This window comes from Protomyctophum parallelum, assembly GCF_964188405.1.
Source record: "Protomyctophum parallelum genome assembly, chromosome: 9".
Classification (NCBI taxonomy): Eukaryota; Metazoa; Chordata; class Actinopteri; order Myctophiformes; family Myctophidae; genus Protomyctophum; species Protomyctophum parallelum.
The window spans coordinates 39,298,860-39,321,021 of record NC_139706.1 but is presented as its reverse complement, the minus strand read 5'-3'; the positions used below and the strand labels follow the sequence as shown (position 1 = coordinate 39,321,021).

At 46.4% G+C, this 22,162-nt stretch overlaps 1 protein-coding gene across 13 annotated transcripts in view; it reads left to right on the top strand.

The window, feature by feature from the left end:
* The first annotated feature begins 968 nt into the window (after window positions 1–968).
* Window positions 969–22,162, top strand: part of mecom (MDS1 and EVI1 complex locus) — a 209,198-nt gene continuing 188,004 nt past the window's right edge. For 12 of the 13 annotated variants that reach the window (XM_083773821.1, XM_083773819.1, XM_083773828.1 and 9 more), the window contains exon 1: window positions 969–1,244. In XM_083773821.1, coding sequence (XP_083629947.1) covers window positions 1,208–1,244 — 37 coding nt within the window. In that variant the 5' untranslated portion in view covers window positions 969–1,207. Of the gene's footprint in view, window positions 1,249–22,162 lie in introns of all 13 variants that reach the window. The other variant, XM_083773822.1, reaches the window with a different exon arrangement.

The window sequence follows — 22,162 nt, the reverse complement described above, 5'->3', positions numbered from 1 at the left end:
CATTAAAGGGTTCATGTCATGTGCAAGGTCAGCATGATCTCATTGTGGATCTAATTAATTGGCAATTACCTTAATTATATGTCTCAATTCATGGTTAAATGGACCGCACCTTTCCTTTTGCACTTTTTTTTCTTCCTTTTTTTGTAATATGTACACAGTAGCCATCATTGCCCATTGGCCATGCAGTGTCTTAAATTAATAAAAACATGCTGCAGGTGTTGGGGAGATAAAACGGTTGTTTTTGTATTGTTCCTCGGCTATCTATTTTGTTAATGTGACAGTCATGTGACTGTATCAAAACGGCAATCTTAAAATATAATTGTCATAACAGCAACAAGACATATAGGCCTATATTAGCTTTATTATAGTGCAGGAATGGTGTGGCATGTGGCATGACCCTTTCCTCAGACTTGGCGAATAAGATTATTACATAAACAGTTTTATTAAACTCAAGTTCAACTGTTAAACTTAAAATGATAAAATGATTTTCTCCCACGTTTATTCATGCACGTGAAACATTATTTAGAAGTAGAACACGGCAATTAAAGTGATGGAATGTAGACTTGGTGGAGGGGGAAAACTCAAAAGGCATTCATATTAAGTCATATTTAACATATTAATAATTGTCAGCGCAAAGAAGGAAAAAAGCGTGCATAAGAGCTGTCAGTCGAGTGCTCAAGCGGGGAGGGAAGGGGGACGTTTTTCATTCATTTCCCACTGTTCGTTATAATGGTCAAAACACAATTAAAATGTATAAAACGCTTAATGAATACATTCAACATTGGTAATTTAAGTGAACATTGATTAATGGGACTTCATTTAAACACAAAAGGTGCGCATTGTAAAGGATTGGGGAATAAGGATTCGTTGTAATTAATGTTCGGCTCTCCCTCTCCCTCTCTCTCTCTCCCTCTCACTGACTTGCCCCGTGTTCTGACTCAGTGATCTTTGAAGATCTGACACGACAGGATCTCTCTGCGATCTGCCATCTGACCAGATCAGTCATATCAAGTGATAAATCGTCCCAAACTTTTCTGGCGGCGCTGGCAGTTTGGCTATGCGCATGTGCGAAGGTGTCCAAACTGACAATGCTGGAGAGATAGCGAGTCTGGATTGAGAAACACTGAGAAAAGGACAGAGAAAAAAGAAAAAGGAGGAAAAGATCCAAGAAACATTTCAAACAAACCCACGCCGAAAGACTGGCACCATGAGGTCCAAAGGCAGGGCACGGAAACTGGCCACGAGTAGGTGCAACATCCCTTTATTTGCCTTTTGAAACTGCCATCTTATACCTATAGGCTGACTCAGTTATCACCGTGTTCGCATCTATTAATAGTTACAGTAGGCTATGCTTTCCTTTCATGCGAAGAGAACGACCACTTTCACCTATAGAATCTGTTCTTTATCGTGGTTTTAGATGTTTCTTGTTGTCGGTCCAGTTTCGTTTCGCGTCGGCAGGAAAGGTGTCGGCGAAAGTATGTAAAGTTGTGCGAACGATGTTGTAACTTTGTGCGGCATCGGTCCAGTATGGGAATCGCCGTTGCATGTAGTGGGCGCTGTGGTGTCGGCTGTATACTTCCAGTCCTGTGTCTGTGCTGCTATACAGACACTGCTCCTTGCTGCACACACTGGGGCTGCTGCCTGCTGCATGGTCACTTCAATTTGCAGGAGTAACTTTGAAAAGGCAGGTTGACTGTTGTCACACGGCGGAGCGAAACTATGAGAAAACATGGATTTGGGCGTTTAGATTTAATCGGGCACCACTGCTGGCATGGTAAATGTGCCGGAAAAGAAGAGTGATTGCGCATTATAGGCTATTGCTCGCGGCGAGAATCTGTGTTTGTATTTCTGTCATGCATGTTATTCTGAGCACGTACGTTATTAATCTGCAATGCATCATCAGTGTATTTACGTGATGTTTGAAAAAGTGTGTGGATGCTTTTGGAGTGTTGCACGAATGTTGTGGTTTACATATAGGCTAAAGGCTTGCTTAGTATACCTTCACGTATATATCTAATATGATTGTCATTTTTTTGCTTGTAGTTTTTTTTACTAATGTTCAATTAGGATAAAAGGGTAAATTTAAATATCGAATAGCCTACGTTTGATTAATTTAAAAGCCATAATATAATATCACATCAAAACAGTCTGGCATTAAATCGATTTATTTAGTCTACTTTGATGTAATCAATTAGGTCTAAGAATGTATGCAAGGCAATGATTGATATAGCTATTCTTGTATCGATTTGCTTCAATAAATTATATATATTTTTGCGGAAATGATGTCTGCTATCAAAGGCTGTTTTAATAAGGCTTCATAGACCAGCCGATTTAGGCCTGTTTGTCGTGCATTTTATCTGTTGCATTCTTATTTCTGACTTGCTGATTTCTCATTTCTGTCTTGAAAACACGCGCGTTTAATTATTAAAAATCGTTAATAGATTTTATGATATAGCTTATCTTACAGAGGAGAATCAACTAATCAAGCCCAAGCCCATCTCGTTTAAGTGCAGGGGGGAAATATATATATCCACGTTGAAGGACGTTTATGAGTGTCCAAGAGTCAAGGGTCGAGGTTGCTCTCCGTTCAATGAGCCACCACTGACCTGTCTGCTCATACTTCTACCGTGTCCTGCATGTCATTTCAACTGAAAAATAGATTTAACTAAATAACAAGAGTGGAGATGCGGCTTAAGCTATACAGGCCTATATATATTCGTAAATTGCAAGGCTTTTTGTAGATTTGAGGATATGTTAACGGTTATAGAACAAATGATCAGACTTGTAATTATTTAACCCATTTTATATACAGAGCTTATTAGTAAATAAAGGCCTAAATATTAAACATCTGTCGAGTCTCTGTCAAATGTGCAATTGTATAGGAATAGGTAAAGCTGGAAATAATTTATACAAAAATAATAATAAGTCAAGGGTGACATGTTCTCACACATACACGCACGCACACACACACACACACACACACACACACACACACACACACACACACACACACACACACACACACACACACACACACACACACACACACACACACACACACACACACACACACACACACACACGCACACACACACGAAATAGCCCCGTTTGTGATATACCGGTATATATGCTCTATACGCTTTAAAACGGAATGCACAATCAGCAACTGACCTGCAGTGACTGTGAGCATAGTTCCAAGCCATTAGCGACAGTCTAAGAATAGGGAGGGGGGCTAGCCTAGTAGACTATAATTCGAGGAGTATTTAAAGATTATTATTTACTCAAGATGTGAGAGGAAGATTTCTATACCTCTTAAGTCAGAGGGAGAGAATGTTCTGAACTGCTCGGTCTCGCGGCTGCTCGCGGTCCCCAAGGACCTGGGCCCGCTCTGGCCTCCAGCCAGCTCTGCACAATGTCAACAGTGAATATTTAAATTCCCAGACCCCTCATAAGGGCTCTGTCGGTAAATGTGTTCAATCTGTGCCTGCCTGTCCCGAGAAGTCGTGTTAAAATGGACATGCAGCCGCGCACCGTATACTATAGAGAACACGAGTGTGATAAAAAAAGGGGGGGGGGGTACATGTATAGTCCTACTGAGTCCTACCGGAGGAGGTGACGGAGAGGTAGTAAATGCACAGTGATTGATAGAGTCTGGCTGATTATCCCACATGCCCAGATGTGATGTGGTGCGCCACAAAAACTCGCCTTTTGCTTCCCAACTTATAACTATAGCCAAGGCCTGTTTAGGCCTCGCCTTCTCGTGAATTGCAGACTGGATCTGTACAAAGAGAGGTGAGAGGGGGAACTTTGATGAGCTGAGCGTGGCAGGCCTAATTATAGGCGCGCGCACGCACACACTCCCCATTCTTGTTTCCTCGTAAAAGGAAGTTAATTTATGAATAGGCCTATTCGTTTAGATATTTTGTAATTTCTCGTAACTTCGATTATCCTCAATCAAATAATATAGGCTATATGGTTTTTTCTTTTACTAGACTATACTATTGGCACATTTATTGTTAGCAGCTGTTATTAATGGCCTATATAACAATTAATGGCATGGCCGTTCTCCTTATACCGTGTGTGTGTGTGTGTGTGTGTGTGTGTGTGTGTGTGTGTGTGTGTGTGTGTGTGTGTGTGTGTGTGTGTGTGTGTGTGTGTGTGTGTGTGTGTGTGTGTGTGTGTGTGTGTGTGTGTGTGTGTGTGTGTGTGTGTGTGTGTGTGTGTGTGTGTGTGTGTGTGTGTGTGTGTGTGTGTGTGTGTGTGTGTGTGTGTGTACACTGGTGGTTCTGCGCGCCTGCCTGCGCTGTCAGCGCCCCTTCATTCGCGAACTGCGGAGTGCGTCCTCCTCGCATTGTGCAATGGGCCGTGCGTCTCGCGTTTGTCTGATGGAGCTCATTAAAACGGTTAATGGATCGGCCCATTTAAAAGGTGAGAGGGAGCGGCCATGGGCCCATGGCGCGAGGAACGATACCCCGTTTAACAGCCCTTGTTGTCCCGTATAGCGGCCTCTCTTTACATGCGCTCCTCCGCCTGTTGCCAAACTTTGGTATAGCTATACAAATGTTCCGTATCTCCCTAAGCAGTGGACTGGGGTCAAGCGTCGTGTACACGGTGGAAACGATTCTCCGTCTTCCGTATAGCAATATTCTGAACGCCGTTTCAGTTTTCTCCCTACTTTTTTCCAATGATTGCTTTTTTCAATGATTGCATATAGGCCTGGCTAACTCTGCATTTTAGCAGACATTAAAATTAATTAACCAGGCAGATTATGAGACACAGGGTCTCAAACATATCTCACCCGATACTGCAGATGATGAAATGCTAAAGAAGATGATTTTTTGGGTTTCAAATTCGAACTCATAATGAGGCAGTGATGACATATTCTGTCTTTAGAAGTGTTCAAATAAACATGATGTGACGTCTGCACAGTGCTTGGTCTTAAAGGAAAACTCAGGTGCATTGGTTACTGGTTAGAATTGTGCTTCATGACAGGCACACACACACACACACACACACACACACACACACTGCTGTGCGTTTGCTCATGCGTGGGTGCCCAAATGTGCCTTTGTGGATGTATTAGCGTGGTAATGTGTATTGGGGTCCTGGTGCAGGGGGTGTAGGGTGACTGTGACACAGGCCCTCCCATCCATCAACGCCCCCATCTGTTTGACTTGTCGGCCACTTTCCTCTCCCCTTGTGATGGGAGTACCCCCCCCCCCCCCCTCTCTCTCTCTCTGTCTCTCTCTCTCTCTCTCTCTCTCTCTCTCTCTCTCTCTCTCTCTCTCTCTCTCTCTCTCTCTCTCTCTGTCTCTCTCTCTCTCTCTCTCTCTCTGTCTCTCTCTCTCTCCCCCCCACCCCCCCCTGCCTCCCTCTCAGAAAATGGCCCTTCAGAAGGTCCCTGGTGTTAATGAGTCGTCCAGGACTGGGTCTCAGGGCTGTAAACAGAGAGCCACGGTGACGAGGTTAGTGGTTTGTTTATGCGCTGTTGTCACCCGCTTGAAGGATGGCCCTTGTCCACGGCAACTAGGGAGCTTCCAGGCCCTGTCACGGTCCTCCCAGGGGCCCTAACTGAGGTCCTCCCAGGGGCCCTAACTGAGTGGCCTACCCGAGGGACGTCTCTCCCCTTTTACTCTCGTCCCTCCTTTCCCTAACAACATTCCCCTGGCTCCTCTGTCTCCATCCATCTATGCGCAGAATTCCACATCTCTGGCATCTTAAATTACTCTCCTGAAAGAAAAGACAAACAAAGTGTCGGGCTGTTCGGATAGCCACTTGGTTCGGCGGCTGTGGTTTAGCTCGCCGTGGCCATTGTTGCTATATAGGTGGCGTTTGAGGGGTACGGGGAGGGCGCATACATGGCGGTATGGGCGTATGTACGTATCTGTGTGTTTGTGCATGTGTTTGTAGGGGTGGGGAGGGAGGCGGGAAGGTGGTGGGTGGTGGTGTGTGTAGCGCATTGACCCAGACAGGGCTGTGTGGGAACACTGAAGGAGGGTGTGGGGTGGGGGTGGTAGCAACATGTCAAGCCTGGGAACCGCTGTGTGTTTACCACAGGGAAGCCGTACCAACACAGAACAATGAGCTAGCCTTACCCTTCTAAAAAAAAAAAAATGAATTTCTGCTTTCTTCCCTACCGAAAGGTCATTGAGTTAAGAGATAGGGAGGCCACACAAAGGCCTCCAGTCTGTCGACAGTCTGGCCTGGCCCACTCCGGTGCCAAGGCGGAGGTCATTATCAACAGTGCACTCCCAAGCTAAGCATATTTTTTTATAGATTATGTGTGTGAGTGCTTGTGCGGGCATGCACGCGCGCACGCACGCACACGTGCATGCGTGCGTGCATGTATGTGTGTGTGTGTGTTTGTGTTTGTGACTGTGTGCGTGCGTGCATGTGTTTCTGTATTCAGCAGGGAAATGATTATATGTGGTCATTTGCGCTCAGGGGTTGTGTTTGTGTGTTCGCGCTATAGCAAGCATGTACATACACACTAGACAAAAGACGATGCAGAACTGCAGACTAGTTGTCTAACGCAGCGAGACACCGCCACCATTTTGTTGTCACCGCGGACTGCTCCGAGATGAATGACATTTTGCTGAGCTGAAAAGTTTTCCTCAGACATCAAAGTGATTTGTGTGTAGTTATGATTTCTGAGTAGTTAGAATGTCAACAGTTTGCTGATGGTGCAGTTCGCTGTAGCCTATTAATGAGGCTGTGTAAAGTTAACACTCCCTGGCACGCTTGAGGAACGATGTCTGTTAGCTAATTAAATAATTTCAGTCATTTTATAGTCCAATCAATTACCTGGAGCAGGTGGTAGAAGCAGGGCCCCGACATTCTGTCCTCATGTCTCACATCAGCTAACTACGCTAAGTCACATTATTACTGAATAGGAATGCTTTTATTGTGTGGAATGCTTTGCATCGACTACAAATGGCAAATGTTCCGTGTGCACCTATGTGTGGTACTCTGTTGTATCATAAAGTAAGTGATTTGGTCATTTGCTTTAAAGGCAGTTAGCCAGCTATAGTTTAAGGCTGTCATTGCATGTTCCATACTATGTCCACTGTCCAGGATACATACATGTGACTGTGCACAAATTATTGTGTACACGCACGCACATGTCACTCACGCACTCACGCACGCACGCACGCAGGCAGGCACGCACACACACACACACACACACACACACACACACACACACACACACACACACAAACACACACACACACACACACACACACACACACACACACACACACACACACACACACACACACACACACACACACACACACACACACACACACACACACACACATACACACACACACACACACACACAGTATATGTATGCGTGCATGTGTTTGTGGGTGGGTGAAGAAATGTACTAGATCTTTGTCCCTGCTACATAATGCATTAGATTGCATGTCCCTTACATGATTGCATGCACTCAGACACTATTAATCAGCAAATTTGATCAAGTAATGTTATTTTTAAGTTTTCATGCCAAGTAGTGCATCAGAACTAGCCTGGAAACCAGACAAATCTGTCAGTGCGAAAAAATAATAAAAATAAATAAATGTAGCAATGAGGCTATATCAGAACAAGTCATTGCTAAAACACACCAGAGAAAAATCTAAGATTTGCAAAACCTATACAGTAAGTGGTACTATTGGTACAAAACACAGTGTGTGTGTGTGTGTGTGTGTGTGTGTGTGTGTGTGTGTGTGTGTGTGTGTGTGTGTGTGTGTGTGTGTGTGTGTGTGTGTGTGTGTGTGTGTGTGTGTGTGTGTGTGTGTGTGTGTGTGTGTGTGTGTGCGTGCGTGCGTGCGTGCGTGCGTGCGTGCGTGCGTGCATCCAGCAGCATTGTTCTTAAAAGTCACTGCAGCAAAGTGTTTTGGAGAGTTGACAGAGAGTTCGATGCCGTTTCTTTTCTCACACGGAGTGCAAGTCACAAACAGGAATTATCCAACAATCGCTTTGTGAGTGCGGTGATAACAGCGTGTTCCAGGACTGTGTTCCAGGACTGCTCGGGGATCTCCCTGGGTGGAGTAGACTGGACAAGACTGATGGAGGGATGGAGGAAGGGAGGGAAAGATGCAGAGGAGACTTCGTTCACAATTAGCACTGCCGATGGATGTGGGCGAGGGTGGGGCATCAGGTCATGGCCCTCTGTAGTTGAGAGGAGTGGAAAGGACAAGACAGGGAATCTAGTCTAGTGTCCCTGTCCGTGCACACACTAGACGCACAAATTTGCGCATGTCTTCATATTTGTGTGTATGTATGTGTGTGTCAGCATGTTATGATTCCTGCACGCTTTTAATCTCCGACACACATACCCCCCCCCCCCCAACACACAAACACACACACACACACACGCACGCAAGCACGCTCGCGCACGCACGCACGCGCACACACACACACTCTTCAGTCTGAACCTCATTAAGTGCTGACCCCTCACCTCCACAGGACGGGGGAGATGAGGGGAGGAGAGGTGATCAAAGCCTGAGTCTTCCTGATGAAGTTTGTTGCGCGCCACACCATCCTGATTGGTTCTGATAGCAGCTGTCCTTGTTGTGGTGGAATGTCAACGTGGTGATGGATACAGTTATATAGGCGTACCACACAGTCAAATCCTGGGTGTTATTTTTTAACTCTCAGTTAATTTACAGTTATAAATGGATAAGTAAAATCTTCTGTGTTCATTTGTTTGTGACTCGGAGAGCATGCAAATTGGACGGGTCCTTTTGGTTCCATTTGTGCTCTCACAGTTAAATGAACAGCCGATATTGTACACCGTGCACAAAGGCCTGAAATATACTGTCAATTAAAAAAAAGGCATGTTTTTATTTTTACTTTTAATTTTGTTTTGTTAATCAAGAGAGTGCCATCTTCCTCTTCGCTGCACTTTTGACTGGAAAGAATTACGTTTTTTATTCTATTTTTCGTCTTTTGTAAGAGATCTAAAGCCTTTGCATGTTGAGGAAAACCTTAATATAGACAGGCTTCTTGGTCAAGGAACTCCAAACATGTAGACAGAGAGATAAATTCTCTCATTGTGTGCACCGGTAAACTTGAGACAATAGCAACATACACTGTCTCTAAATTTGCTTCACAGACCCCTGGGAGTCCCTGGGCCCCTTTTTGAAGAAGCGCTGTGTTGGAGCACGTATCCCCTCTGTCACTACGGTGTGGCGTTTAGCTTTTCTCCACTGCCGGTCTCCCGTCACAGTTCAGCGTTAGAACAAGAAGAAGAAGGGAACACCAAGTCCCTGTCCTCAGAGATATATCTGGATCACTTCCTTCGTCCAGTGTGTGTGTGTGTGTGTGTGTGTGTGTGTGTGTGGGGGGGGGGGGGGGGGGGGGGGTGTTTCTGGTCCAAGCAACACTGTTGATATATTGAGCTTTTAGATCGGCTATGTTCGGTACACAACACAAAATTACAAAATTGCCATTCTAAAATGCTATTGTCCACACAAGTTATATCAACATGTGTATGTACTGTACGCGCGTGTGTGTGCGTACACGTGTATGTCGGTCAGCCCGGGTCGCGGCAGAGTAAAGAATGCGGCTCTGGGGGAAGAGGAATGCAGGGGTGATTAGTGCCGCGTACCTGTAAGTGAACTGGACGTGCCGCCGTATGATGAGACCGAGGAAACAAGGGAACAATAGGACAGTGGAGATTCCTTTCCACGGCGCATTCCAGTGATGGCGCAGCCTGGGCCCCCCGCTCCGCGCTTTGATGAGCCCTTTCTCGCAGCTTCCTGGGATTGTCGCTCCTCCGCAAACACAAAAACATAAAGCAGTCGGCGAGCAGGGGTGGTGGGGACGGGAGTGTGGGGTGTGTGGAGGAGGGGGGGGGGACGCACACGGCCCTCCTCAGGATGTCCTGTTTTGATTAGCGTTAGCATCCTAAAGCACCCGCAGAAATATTATTCTAACACGGAGAAGAGCTTAGCGGTGACACATCCACTTCTTTCCACTGGCTGACCCCCGGGGGTCAAATAGACTACAATGAGCCAGGAATCAAAGGTGTGCTCCTCACCCGGAGCTCTCCGCCGAAAGGAAGTCATGTGAGGGAAAACAAGATAAGGGAACTGGAGTGAAGATTTTCATGCCTGTTGGGTATACAACAGGTGGACACACTGGACTGTTTGGGATGTTCCGGCCTGAATTGTTTTCTGTGAATGCTTCATTTCACAGCAGGTTTCCTGGAATGTGCCATTTAGAGTGGGTTAACCACATGAACCCACAACATATCCTGGGGATGTTGTAATACTGTACTGTACTGTAAAAAAAAAAAAGGCGGATATTCAGCATAAATACCAAATCTACAAGCTCACAATGCCTCACACAATGGCGCATTATAGCTTGATCAGCTATATTTGAAATGAGATTTGTTTTACAGTGAAAAAAGGAGGGGTTTGAAATGATTAAATTGATTGTTGGTCCGTTTCTCACTTTTCTGTGAGCATATGTTCTAAGTGAACATTTGTATTAATATGAAAGAAAGTATTTCATGCAAGAAAGCAGCTCTGCTTTTGAGGTCTGAGTATCTTCTTCCATCCGCCCACACTATATCTTTACAGTGTCTCTTGTGGAATCAGAGAGCGGTGAAGCGTTGCAGCATGGTTTGTTGTTTTGCTGGTGCTTGAGGGCTTTAGTTTGACAGGAGGGCACCACTTTGTTCACCTCAGTGTTCAGAGGGGGCCCCTGAGGGCCCAGGGGCCTGGACGTCTCTGTCAGTACTGTGGCAGGACCGGGAGCGACTGGGGCCCCCTCCCCTCCACTCACTGGGTCAGTGGACAAGCTAATCGATTTTATCTCCGTTTCACACACCGAAGCAGACCCCTACAGGCCTGATATTCACATGTTCACCATCCAGAGGATTAGGCTGCTTCCATCGTCTCCCCTCTCTCTGTCTCCCTCTTTTTCCGTTCGCTCACCCCCCCCCCCCCCCCTTTTCACCATATCTCTTCTCTTTCACATCCAACATCTCTTTCACTGTTTCTACCCCCCCCCCCCATGCAAGTGGGACCGTTATAAATTTAGCCTTCATGCCCGCCTCAGTGCCGGTCCTCCCCCTAGAGGGAGGTCGGTGGGCAGGCAGAGGAGGCCTTGTTTTCTTGGTTGTTCCTCTATAGATGAAGCATCGGAGCGAGGGGGAATGAAGGCTTTGGGAAAGGTCTGGAAACTTCCCATTCATCAGTGTAAGGAGATACTGCGCTGACAGTTAGCAGACGGCCGGCCAAGCACAACACGAGAGGGCCGCGTGGGCCCTCAGTGCTCAGCCCCTACAGGCAGACAGACAGACAGACGGACTGGCTGCTCAGCCCCTACAGGCAGACAGACAGACAGACAGACAGACGGACTGGCTGCTCAGCCCCTACTGGCAGGCAGGCAGGCAGACAGACAGACAGACAGATGGACGGACGACAGACGGACGGACGGACAGACAGACAGACGGACCCTCAGTGCTCAGCCCCTACTGGCAGGAAGGCAGGCAGGCAGACAGACAGACAGACGGGGAAAGGGAGACCAGACACCCTGCTCATCTCTGCTCTGGGAAATAACATATGTGGAAACATTTTAGGCATTCACGTGAATGGTCTTATTTTGCACGGGACCATTTGAGTTCAAACTGTCGAGTGAGTGATAAGCTAATTCACGGTTGCTGAGGCAGCCAAGTACTGTAATGAAGAAGTGCAAGAAAGATGATGTTTTGTTAGCGCTGCTCGAAGGTTGAATATTCATTACGTAATGTTACTGAAGTAGTTCACCAAGACGTCTGCTTGGACATTCTTTATTCCTCTGCATAGATATTTTGTTAAAATGATGTCAAAGTAGCAGAATATTTTGAGCTACATGTAGAGTAATGAGTGTCCGTGTTACAGCTGTTTACTAAATATATTCAATTCTCGTCATGTTGTATTCAATATATACAGTATATTTACCCCCATACTGAGTGTATTCTCCACATCCACCTTCTTGCTTGTTCTCAGAGTGTTAATGTAACTGGTCTCTCAGGGTTAAATGAACACTCTGAATGTTCTTTGCGGTACATTCTCCCCCATCTCCTCTTCTCTCCCAGCTGCAGCAGGTCAGAACGCCCCTGGGCCTGTAAGCTCCGGCAGTCACAGACATGCATGCATGGACACACTTTCACGTTCAGACATACTGTACTTGCAGGTATACAGCCACACAGTAAAATGTTCATTTAACTCAGTGGTTCACAACCTTTTCAGGCAGAAACCCCCCCCCCCAAAATAATTTGAACTGGGGATCCCAACCCTGACAGGCACTTTTTCAATTTTCAATTTTGAAAATATAGTAGATCTACGGTATCGGCTATTTTCATAATTAATGGCTCTTTCTTATATTATTTGACTGAGCAAAGTACGTATTGAGGTTAAAAAGTGAGAACCGAAAAGTGAGGACGGAAATTGTGATTGGCCGGAATTATATGATGTTTGATGATAAGATCGCCCCTCACTTCACACAGGTGTGATTTTTATAGTATTGTTTGATTACGTTTGATGCAGTAATGCATAAAGTAATCCAGTAAAGTATTGTTTCTATTTTTGCCATATGGGGACCCCCCAAAAAACTCATGTGGGGAACCGATCCACAGGATGAGAACCACTGGTTTTAACTCTGAAAGTGTACAACTCATACAGTAGTTACAAATGGATACAACAATCAACGAGATTTGATCGTGCATAGCCAATAATGTTCAGACAAACATATACCAAAACGGAAAACGCACAATCACAAGTACATGCACTGACATGCAAATGCACTATTATTTTTAGAAATGTATAACAAACTGGCAACAAACAATTGTGCATGCGTGCGTGTGTGCGGGCGGGCGTGCGTGCGTGCGTGTGTGTGTGTGCGTGCGCGTGCGTGCGTGCACACACCTGTGCAGCAGGATGAGCAGTGGTGGGACAGGGTACAGCAGGGCGGGACGGGGCGAGGCATTGCAGGTGTGTGTCTGCGTCCGGCTGCCCGCACATTAATCGCTGCCAGCTGACAGTTCAATCTAAGAGGGGCCAGCCGGCCGCTAGCCAGGGCAGGTCATTACTGAGCATGGGGGCAGCCAATCGCATCAGCGATCAATGACAAAGGCTGCAGAGGGAGAGAGAGGGAGAGAGAGGGAAAGATATGGGGGGGGGGGGAGAGAAAGAAGGGGAAGGGTGGAAGAGGGAGTGAGAGATGAAGGGAGAGAGAGAGAGAGAGGGAGAGAGAGAGAGGGAGAGGTATGGACAGACGTAGTTATGGCACTGAAGGTCAGTTCCTGGTTGGTGACAAACAGGCTGTCAACCACTGAGAGATGAAGATATTCCTCTGAATGCTGTGCAACCAGAAATATGGCCTCCACTGCCCTCCCCCAGCATACACGCACGCACGCACGCACGCACGCACGCACGCACGCACGCACGCACGCACACACACACACACACACACACACACACACAGAGACATAAATACTCACACACTCATTGCCATAGCAGCTTGAGTGAGAATGCATTCATGGAATTTAATGCGAGGCATTGTTTTACGGATTGCATGTACAGGGTTTTGGCAGTGTGGACGGCCCTCTTAGTGGTCAGTCCAGGCTCCGCTGCAGTAAAAGTAATGGCTAGTTATGAATAAAAATCCCAGTTCATGAAAACGCCACAATTCCCCTTTGGCCCCACCCACTGTTGCCCAGTGCGAGGTTGCCAGGGTAACGGGCGCCTCGGCGAGTGCCGTCCCTGGTGTTTACCCAGACCCCCCCCCCCCCCACACACACACACACACACACATCAAGTAAAATGCAGTCTCTCACTAGCAGAAGGAATTCCACACACTTTACGACAGTTATTATATTTCATAACCCAATGAATGTCATTTTCACCTCTTCACCCATGTTTTCCCTCCGACACATGTATTTTTTTTGTCCTTCTTCAAACGTTGATGAAATGAATTGACATTCGGGGTGACATTCTTTTGGCCAGGGCTCTGGTAAAACAACATGGAGATCTCTCGTCTTCCCCTCCAGGGGCCCTCGCCGTTAGAAGCGCCCTCGTTTATCCTGTGCTATCTCTCAGCAGATCCACTGGCCCTGTCTCCCCTGACACACGCACACACACACACACGCCCCCCACGCTCACGCGCACGCAGACAGGCCGCAATGCCGCAGACACCCCTGAGTGATGATGACTCATTATAGAGAGGTTACCCTTCGACCTCCCCCAGTCTTTATGGATCAGTCTCTGGCAGAATCATATTCCCCAATGCCAAGTTGCTGTCCATATGACTGGCTGTCTGTCAGACAGTCAGACCCCCTTTAGTCTCCTCTCTCGGTCTCTCTGTCTTTCTTTCTCTCTCTCGCGTGGTCTCTCGCGGGGTTCACACATCAGTTCATCCCAGACATCTCTGGCTCTGTTTATTTTCATAACAAACAGGAAAAATAGATCCCTTTTCCCATTACCGAATGGGGAGGACATTCGAACCTGATAGGTTACGCTGGTTTTCATGTGTGTACATTGTGTACCGCGTATAATGATTTTCTTCTCGGAATTATTTTTATTTTTACACGTAGGTCTGAGGAGAACAGGCCTTTAACAGAAGTTGTCTGTCATTCGTGCTGTGTTAAAGCTCTGTAACAGCATCCATTCATCTTAACTTAGTGTGTTCTTCTCCGTTGCGATTGGCATGCAACGACGGTGCAGCTGAATTCACAGTATAATCCAATACATCTCTTTAAGTGTTTTTTTCCACCACCACCGCCTTCCTATTCCTCACTTGCATACGATCTTTGTAATTTCTCAGTGCACAGAGTAGCAATGGAGGTGTGGGGAGAGGTGGGGGGGTGGGGGGGTACATAGGGACAAAGTCAGCCTACATTTCTACACATCCCCTTCGACTTATTCAATGTTTCTTCGTTAATCCAATACCGCCGCTATACCGCGGGCATCTCGCCTGTATAGGAGAGCGCTAATATGTTTGTTGTGGGCGTTCGCATTTGATCATCCTCGCGACAAATGCAATTTCATTTGGGCCTGATTTGATCAGTTCCAGGAGCGGGCCTCAGTGAGGACAGGCACATGTAAAGCCTGCTAGACAAAAAGGAGTTTAAGTGTTTATAAAAAGCCAAACGGGGTTGGGTCGACGTGAGGGAAAACTCCATTACAGGTGTCCCGGAGCGTGGGGGCCAGCTGGCACTGATGAAATGCTGTGCTGATGTTAATGCAATTGTGATCTGGCCTGGCCTGGAGACCGGCCACCTCAGGGGACTCAGTACTGGCTCAGTAAGTGAAAGGGTGAGGGCACTGTGTCTATATATCCACTATTAGAATGGCACACAGGTCATTTCCTTAAATGCGTAATGCGATATTTTCTGTTCATTCTCAGAAGATATAGATCATGCGATATAACTCCAATAAGGTTGTTATGAGAATGCATGAAAAAGGTTATCAGCATCGATAAAGCAGGAAAAAAGGCTTGAACACAAGCTGTTTACATTTGTAACCAAGCTGAAGCTGTAAAATTGCATCTTTAACGCACGCATGCTCCCTCTCTCTTTCTCCATCTATCTCTATCTTTCTCACAGGGGAACAAGGGATTTGAACATGATACCGTGGACTCGTGGGGATTTGCAGGGAATGCAAAGTCAGGGACCCAGCAAGACCCTTGGGGTTTCAGGGGCCACTAGGGGGCTATGCTAGCTGTCACATGGTCAGCTAGCCCAGAGCCCCATAGATCAAATATGTATGATTTATGTATGCTATATACTCACCATGCAGGCTGTCACAACCTTCACAAACAAACAGGTTCCCCTACATTGATTTTGTGGACAACGCTACGTGCCTCCTCATGTAGGAGGTGAGAGGCAAAGGTCAGAAGGATGAAAATGACCAGACCTCACTTAATTGTTGCACCTTTTTCTTGTTTGAGACAGGATGTGGGTCTGGATGTCTGTCTATCTGGATGTCTGTCTGTCTGTCTGTCTGGTGGTCAGGTCTCGCTTCTGGCATGGCGCCCCAGTTTGTATCAGTGGGTCCCGACCCTGTGACCGCACTTAGCTATCGCGGGTGCTGATCGGATCCATTCAGCTTGCAGGGCTCATCTCAGAGAGCTGGATCTGATAGCATCATTATCACAACAAACAGCCTTATCGAAAAATACTTTGAGAGGGTCCTGTTTTCACTGCATTTCTCTTGTTTCACTGGCTCCTCAACTATTTACCATGTCGACATTATGTTTACGAAAGCACAAATTGGTTTACCTTTACTAAGAAATAATGGGGCATTTGGTGTTTTTTTCTTTTTTTAAAGTGCGTGATTACCACTGATTCAGACCATTTATGTTTTTGAGCATACAACAAGGAGCAAAACACCTGAAAAAATGTTGGCTTAGTGTTTTTGGCTCCTCTTCCATTGCCAGCTTGGCACATCTGACAAGGATAAGCCTGCAAAATGTGGAGGTAAACGCTTCCTGTGTGTGATTACATTTATCATGTGCAATTAGGAAATTCTGCTCTGTGTACAGACGCTGACCGTTGACCTTCAGGTCTCTGTTGAGTGTGACAGTTGTAGCCTGTCGGTAGACGGCCAAATCCTGCTTCTGCTACTAAATCTACTACCCCCAAATCTGGTTTCCGTTACAGGAACAAACGGGCCAACACAGAGGCTACTCTCTAGTCTCTACCCACGCCACTCGCTTTCAAAACAATAGTTGTGTGGTTTCTCTAATAGATACCTCTTTGAAAGCAATCTGATTGGTTGAACTGATGCCTATGATCTTTGTTTCTTTTGTCCGCAAGTTTGAAGAAATCTCTTCAGACAGGACACATGTGTTGCTAACCATCGCGCAGAAGCCAAAATCCCCTGGAGAATGTTCTTCACTGTGATTATGCTTGTTTTCGTTTTGGTTATGCTAACGGTAGCCTACTCATCTGTGCCTTGTGCCGAGCCACTTCCATGTCATATACCTACTCATCTGTGCCTTGTGCCGAGCCACATCCATGTCATATACCTACTCATCTGTGCCTTGTACCGAGCCACATCCATGTCATATACCTACTCATCTGTGCCTTGTACCGAGCCACTTCCATGTCATATACCTACTCATCTGTGCCTTGTACCGAGCCACATCCATGTCATATACCTACTCATCTGTGCCTTGTGCCGAGCCACTTCCATGTCATATACCTACTCATCTGTGCCTTGTACCGAGCCACATCCATGTCATATACCTACTCATCTGTGCCTTGTACCGAGCCACATCCATGTCATATACCTACTCATCTGTGCCTTGTACCGAGCCACATCCATGTCATATACCTACTCATCTGTGCCTTGTGCCGAGCCACATCCATGTCATATACCTACTCATCTGTGCCTTGTACCGAGCCACATCCATGTCATATACCTACTCATCTGTGCCTTGTACCGAGCCACTTCCATGTCATATACCTACTCATCTGTGCCTTGTACCGAGCCACATCCATGTCATATACCTACTCATCTGTGCCTTGTGCCGAGCCACTTCCATGTCATATACCTACTCATCTGTGCCTTGTACCGAGCCACATCCATGTCATATACCTACTCATCTGTGCCTTGTACCGAGCCACTTCCATGTCATATACCTACTCATCTGTGCCTTGTACCGAGCCACATCCATGTCATATACCTACTCATCTGTGCCTTGTACCGAGCCACTTCCATGTCATATACCTACTCATCTGTGCCTTGTGCCGAGCCACTTCCATGTCAAACACACCATAATCACAAGAACTGCATCATGGGGATCGCCGCTGTGTGAATACACACCGCTAATCATCGTCGGGCGGAAACATATGTTCAAAACTATTACTTTACAGGATCTTTCTTTTCATAATTTAGTCACATGCGTGCACTTGGTAAAATTGGTAAAATATTTATAGAACCCACAAAGACACCACGTTCAACCTATAGCATCTAAATATTTTGCCATAGGAATTTTCAAACCAGTTCCAAATGCAACGCTTTGTGAGCTTGTAGGTTGTTACTTTTGGATGTCACTGTCATATAACAAATGTGTTAAATGTTACAAAAACCCCAAAACATAAAAAGGTGACGCAAACTTTCTGCCCGACAGATTTAATGCTTTTACTGAATTCACAGCCCTCTCTCTCTCTCTCTCTCTCTCTCTCTCTCTTTCTCTCACTCTCTCTTTTCATCTTCATTTCTCTTTTTGTCCTTTCTCTTTCCTTTGCGCTTGCGCTTTATACATTCTTTTTTGTGTGTTATAATTCGCACCTATTATTTCTGTCCTGAGCCATCATTAGTCATGTCCCTGTCAGCCACCAGCTGCAGATTGAAACACACACACACACACACACACACACACACACACACACACACATAGTTGAACATGCACAGGTATGGAAGTCATCAAGTGAGGGGTCAAAGGGCTGCCTCATTACCCAGCTCCAGTGAAAACTTTCAGCATGTTTTATGCACTGGTATCAGACAGAGAGAAGGAGGGAGGGAGAGAGAGCCAGGATAGAAGGAGAGAGAGAGAGAGTGGATAATTCAATTCAATTCTATTTTATTATAGTGCTAAATCACAACAAGTTGTCTCAAAACACTTTACATGTAGAGCAGAGACCCAACATTCAACATTGTCCCACCCTGAGCAAGACATTGGAAATGAAAAACTCCCCCTTAACTGGATAAAAGGAGAGTGGAGATCAGTGCACAGAGAGATAGAGCAACAAATAAACAAGACATCGCAAAGGAAAGAGAGAGAGCGATGTTTAATCATGTTACACATAAGATACATTTTGGGGCTTTTATTTGACTTTATTTCTATAGTACAGGAAACAGAGGAGAGAGTCGGGAAGTGACACGCAGCAAATCCGCCACCGGTCTTGGGAATCGACCCCGACACACGCTGCCGTGAGGCATCAAAGACAGCCTGGCCCTGCAGTACACGACTTAACGACGTGGCCATATAGGCAACCCCAATTCTGTATACTTTGTCGTACGTCAAACGGCGAAAATAGCCGATCCACAACCTCATTGTGAGCTTGTGGATCCGTTATCTTTGCCGTATGTTCGTCTATTTTCACAGAATGTGATTTATTTTTGCATAATGCTCACCTATTATATGACATGACCTGGATGTGGATGCTATAGGGTTCATTTGACTAAGGGGGGAAGGGAGGGGGAGAGAGAGAAAGAGAGAGTGAGTTGGAGGTACTGTACATAGAAGACATGAGAGTGTGGGTCGGGGGGAGGTGGGGGGGAGAGAAAGAGAGAGTGAGTTGGAGGTACTGTATATAGAAGACATGAGAGTGTGGGTCGGGGGGAGAGAAAAAGAGAACCCCTCTTCACCTTCAGCACCCTTGCACCTCCACCCCGCCTCATACATGACCTTGTAAACCAGATCAAGATGGCCCTCAAATGAGGTGCGTGTGTGTGTGTGTGTGTGTGTGTGTGTGTGTGTGTGTGTGTGTGTGTGTGTGTGCGTGCCTGTGAAGGTGTGTGTGTGTGTGTGTGTGTGTAGTATAGGTGAATCAATGGGGCTCTGAGGAGCGGACAGTGCCTCACATGCGCTCACACTGGAGGCCGCTGGTGGAGTACATGACTGGTGTTTCCTGACGTTAAACACAACATCTCTAAATAAAGTCATTAGGAGCTCAAACAGAAGCCCATTCATTCATTCATTCATTCATTCATTCCCCCCTCTCCTCCTCACTCCTATCATCTTCTGCCTGCTAGTACATCACCCGTGCACGTATACCAAACGCACGCGCACACACACGCGCACGCACGCACGTGCACAGTCTCACACGCGCGCACGTGCACAGTCACACGCGCACACACACACACACACACACACTCCCACAGACACAGTCTCACACGTGCGTACACCAGAGGAGTCTGCGTGGGCCATGATATGCTGACAAATGACAGAAAGCAAAGCATGACCGTGTGTGTGTGTGTGTTGTGTGTGTCTGACTGTGTGTGTTCAAAGGCAGCCTGGGAGGTCAGGCGAGTGTGTGTGTGTATGTGTGTGCGTGTGTGTGTGTGTGTGTGTGTGTGTGTGTGTGTGTGTGTGTGTGTGTGTGTGTGTGTGTGTGTGTGTGTGTGTGTGTGTGTGTGTGTGTGTGTGTGTGTGTGTGTGTGTGTGTGTGTGTGTGTGTATGTGTGTGCGTGTGTGTGTGTGTGTGTGTGTGTGTGTGTGTGTGTGTGTGTGTGTATGTAGGGGTCAGCTGGGAGCAGTCAGGGGGACACTGCTGATGGGGACTGACGGGGACATAAACACAGAGGGCCGCAGTGAAGGGGCCCATTGTCCACGGCCTCCGCGTCTGTGTCTCAGTGTAATGGAACGATCTCTCCCTCTGTACGCATGTCTAATTGCCCAATCTGTCTTCCTGTCTTCCTGTCTGTCTGTCTGTCTGTCTGTCTGTCTGTCTGTCTGTCTGTCTGTCTGTCTGTCTGTCTGTCTGTCTGCGTGCCATCAGCCTCTGTTGTCTGTCTGCGTGCCATCAGCCTCTGTTGTCTGCTCACGTCAGGTATCTTTCAGACTTTTTGTGTACCTTGAGTAAGTTACAATAAGTGCAGCTGTTGGAATAGGTTTGAATTATTGGGTGAGTGGCAATTAAACCCTGTGAGAGGCAGGGTCTTACACACATAAACTCTGTGTTCATTTGTCCATTTGTAACACAGGTTGTACCAATGGAACCAAATGGACCCTTCCGGGTCCATTTGGTTCCATTTGTACACTCCCAGAGTTAAATGGACACTGAGGACTATACACAGTGTGTAGGTCTTAAGTTATATGCTTAGCCTGGTTAGCTAAGCTATGTCTGCATGGATGACAAAAAATGGTATCACTCTGTCCATCAGCCTTTAGCGCTTATTCTGTCATAAGTGTGAGCATCTACGGCATTGTGTGTAATAACATTTTTTTATATATATATCTTTTACCTGCCTGCCTGTCTAACGCTGTCTTTTCTGTCATTCTCTATAAAGACAGTGGCGAAGGGTGCCGTGTGCTTAGTGGCAGGTGGTGTCATTAGTGGGTCGCTCTAAAATGGCTGGGGAGACAGAACAAGGAAAAGAGTCATTAGTTGAGCGACTTTCGTGCCAAAGCCACACAGACAGGAGGTGAAACGTGTGCAGAGGATATGAGAGATTTGGGGTTAAAGCTCTGAGGTCTGCGAGAAGGTGTGTGAGATTAATGGAAGGTGCTTGGGACGCGGTGAATGGCTCTTGTTTGTGTTTTACGTGCGTGCGTGAGTGGGTGCGTGTGCCGTGCGTGCATGCGTGTGCGAGTGAAAGTGAGAGACAGAGAGAGAGAGAGTTATGTGTGTGCTTATAAGCCTGCATGCCCTAGTTAAGTTGCATGTGCTATTTATTTCCCTGGAAATGTGTTTCTAAGTGAATGTTTGCATGTTTCTATACGGAATGAATGTGCACATGAACCGTGTTTGTGCGTGCGTGCGTGTGTGTGTGGCTGGGCGGATGGGCAGATGGATATGTAGATATTTATAGACAGACATACATACACTACTAGGCACAGTAGACACAGAGGTACAGTAGACACAGAAGTATACAGTAGATGGAAAAGATAGAGTTGTCAGCAGTGTGGACTTGTGGACTTGTGGTTTATGGGAGGTATGGATGTGGTTAGGGAAGGTGAAAGTTCATCCCCGTCTCCGGGTTTGATTTACCAGCCTGCTGCCTTTCTCGGCACACAGGGGCTGAAAGCTACCATCTTTTGTCAGCTACATTTTATTAATTCAATAAATGTAAATCGTTTTAAAAGACGACAGACATTGGAGATCTTCATTTCACTAGGACTCTTTCTCCCCCCCCCCCTCCCCCCTCTCTCTGTCTCTCTCTCCCTTAGCTTGAGTTACCAGCATAGCTCGTTTAGTACAAGAGCAGCCATACACTGGGCTAAACTGTAGTAATACGCCAATTAGAGTAATAAGCACTCAGGTGATTGACACTTCAGTCAAACATTGAAGGAGCTTTCTGGTCATGTTTCCTGAAGGACATGTTTCCGGATGTCGGCCTCCTGTTCTCTCAAACACACACACACGCACGCACACACGCACGCGCGCACAGCTATATTCAAATGAATTAGCAATAGCATAGACACACTCTCTCAT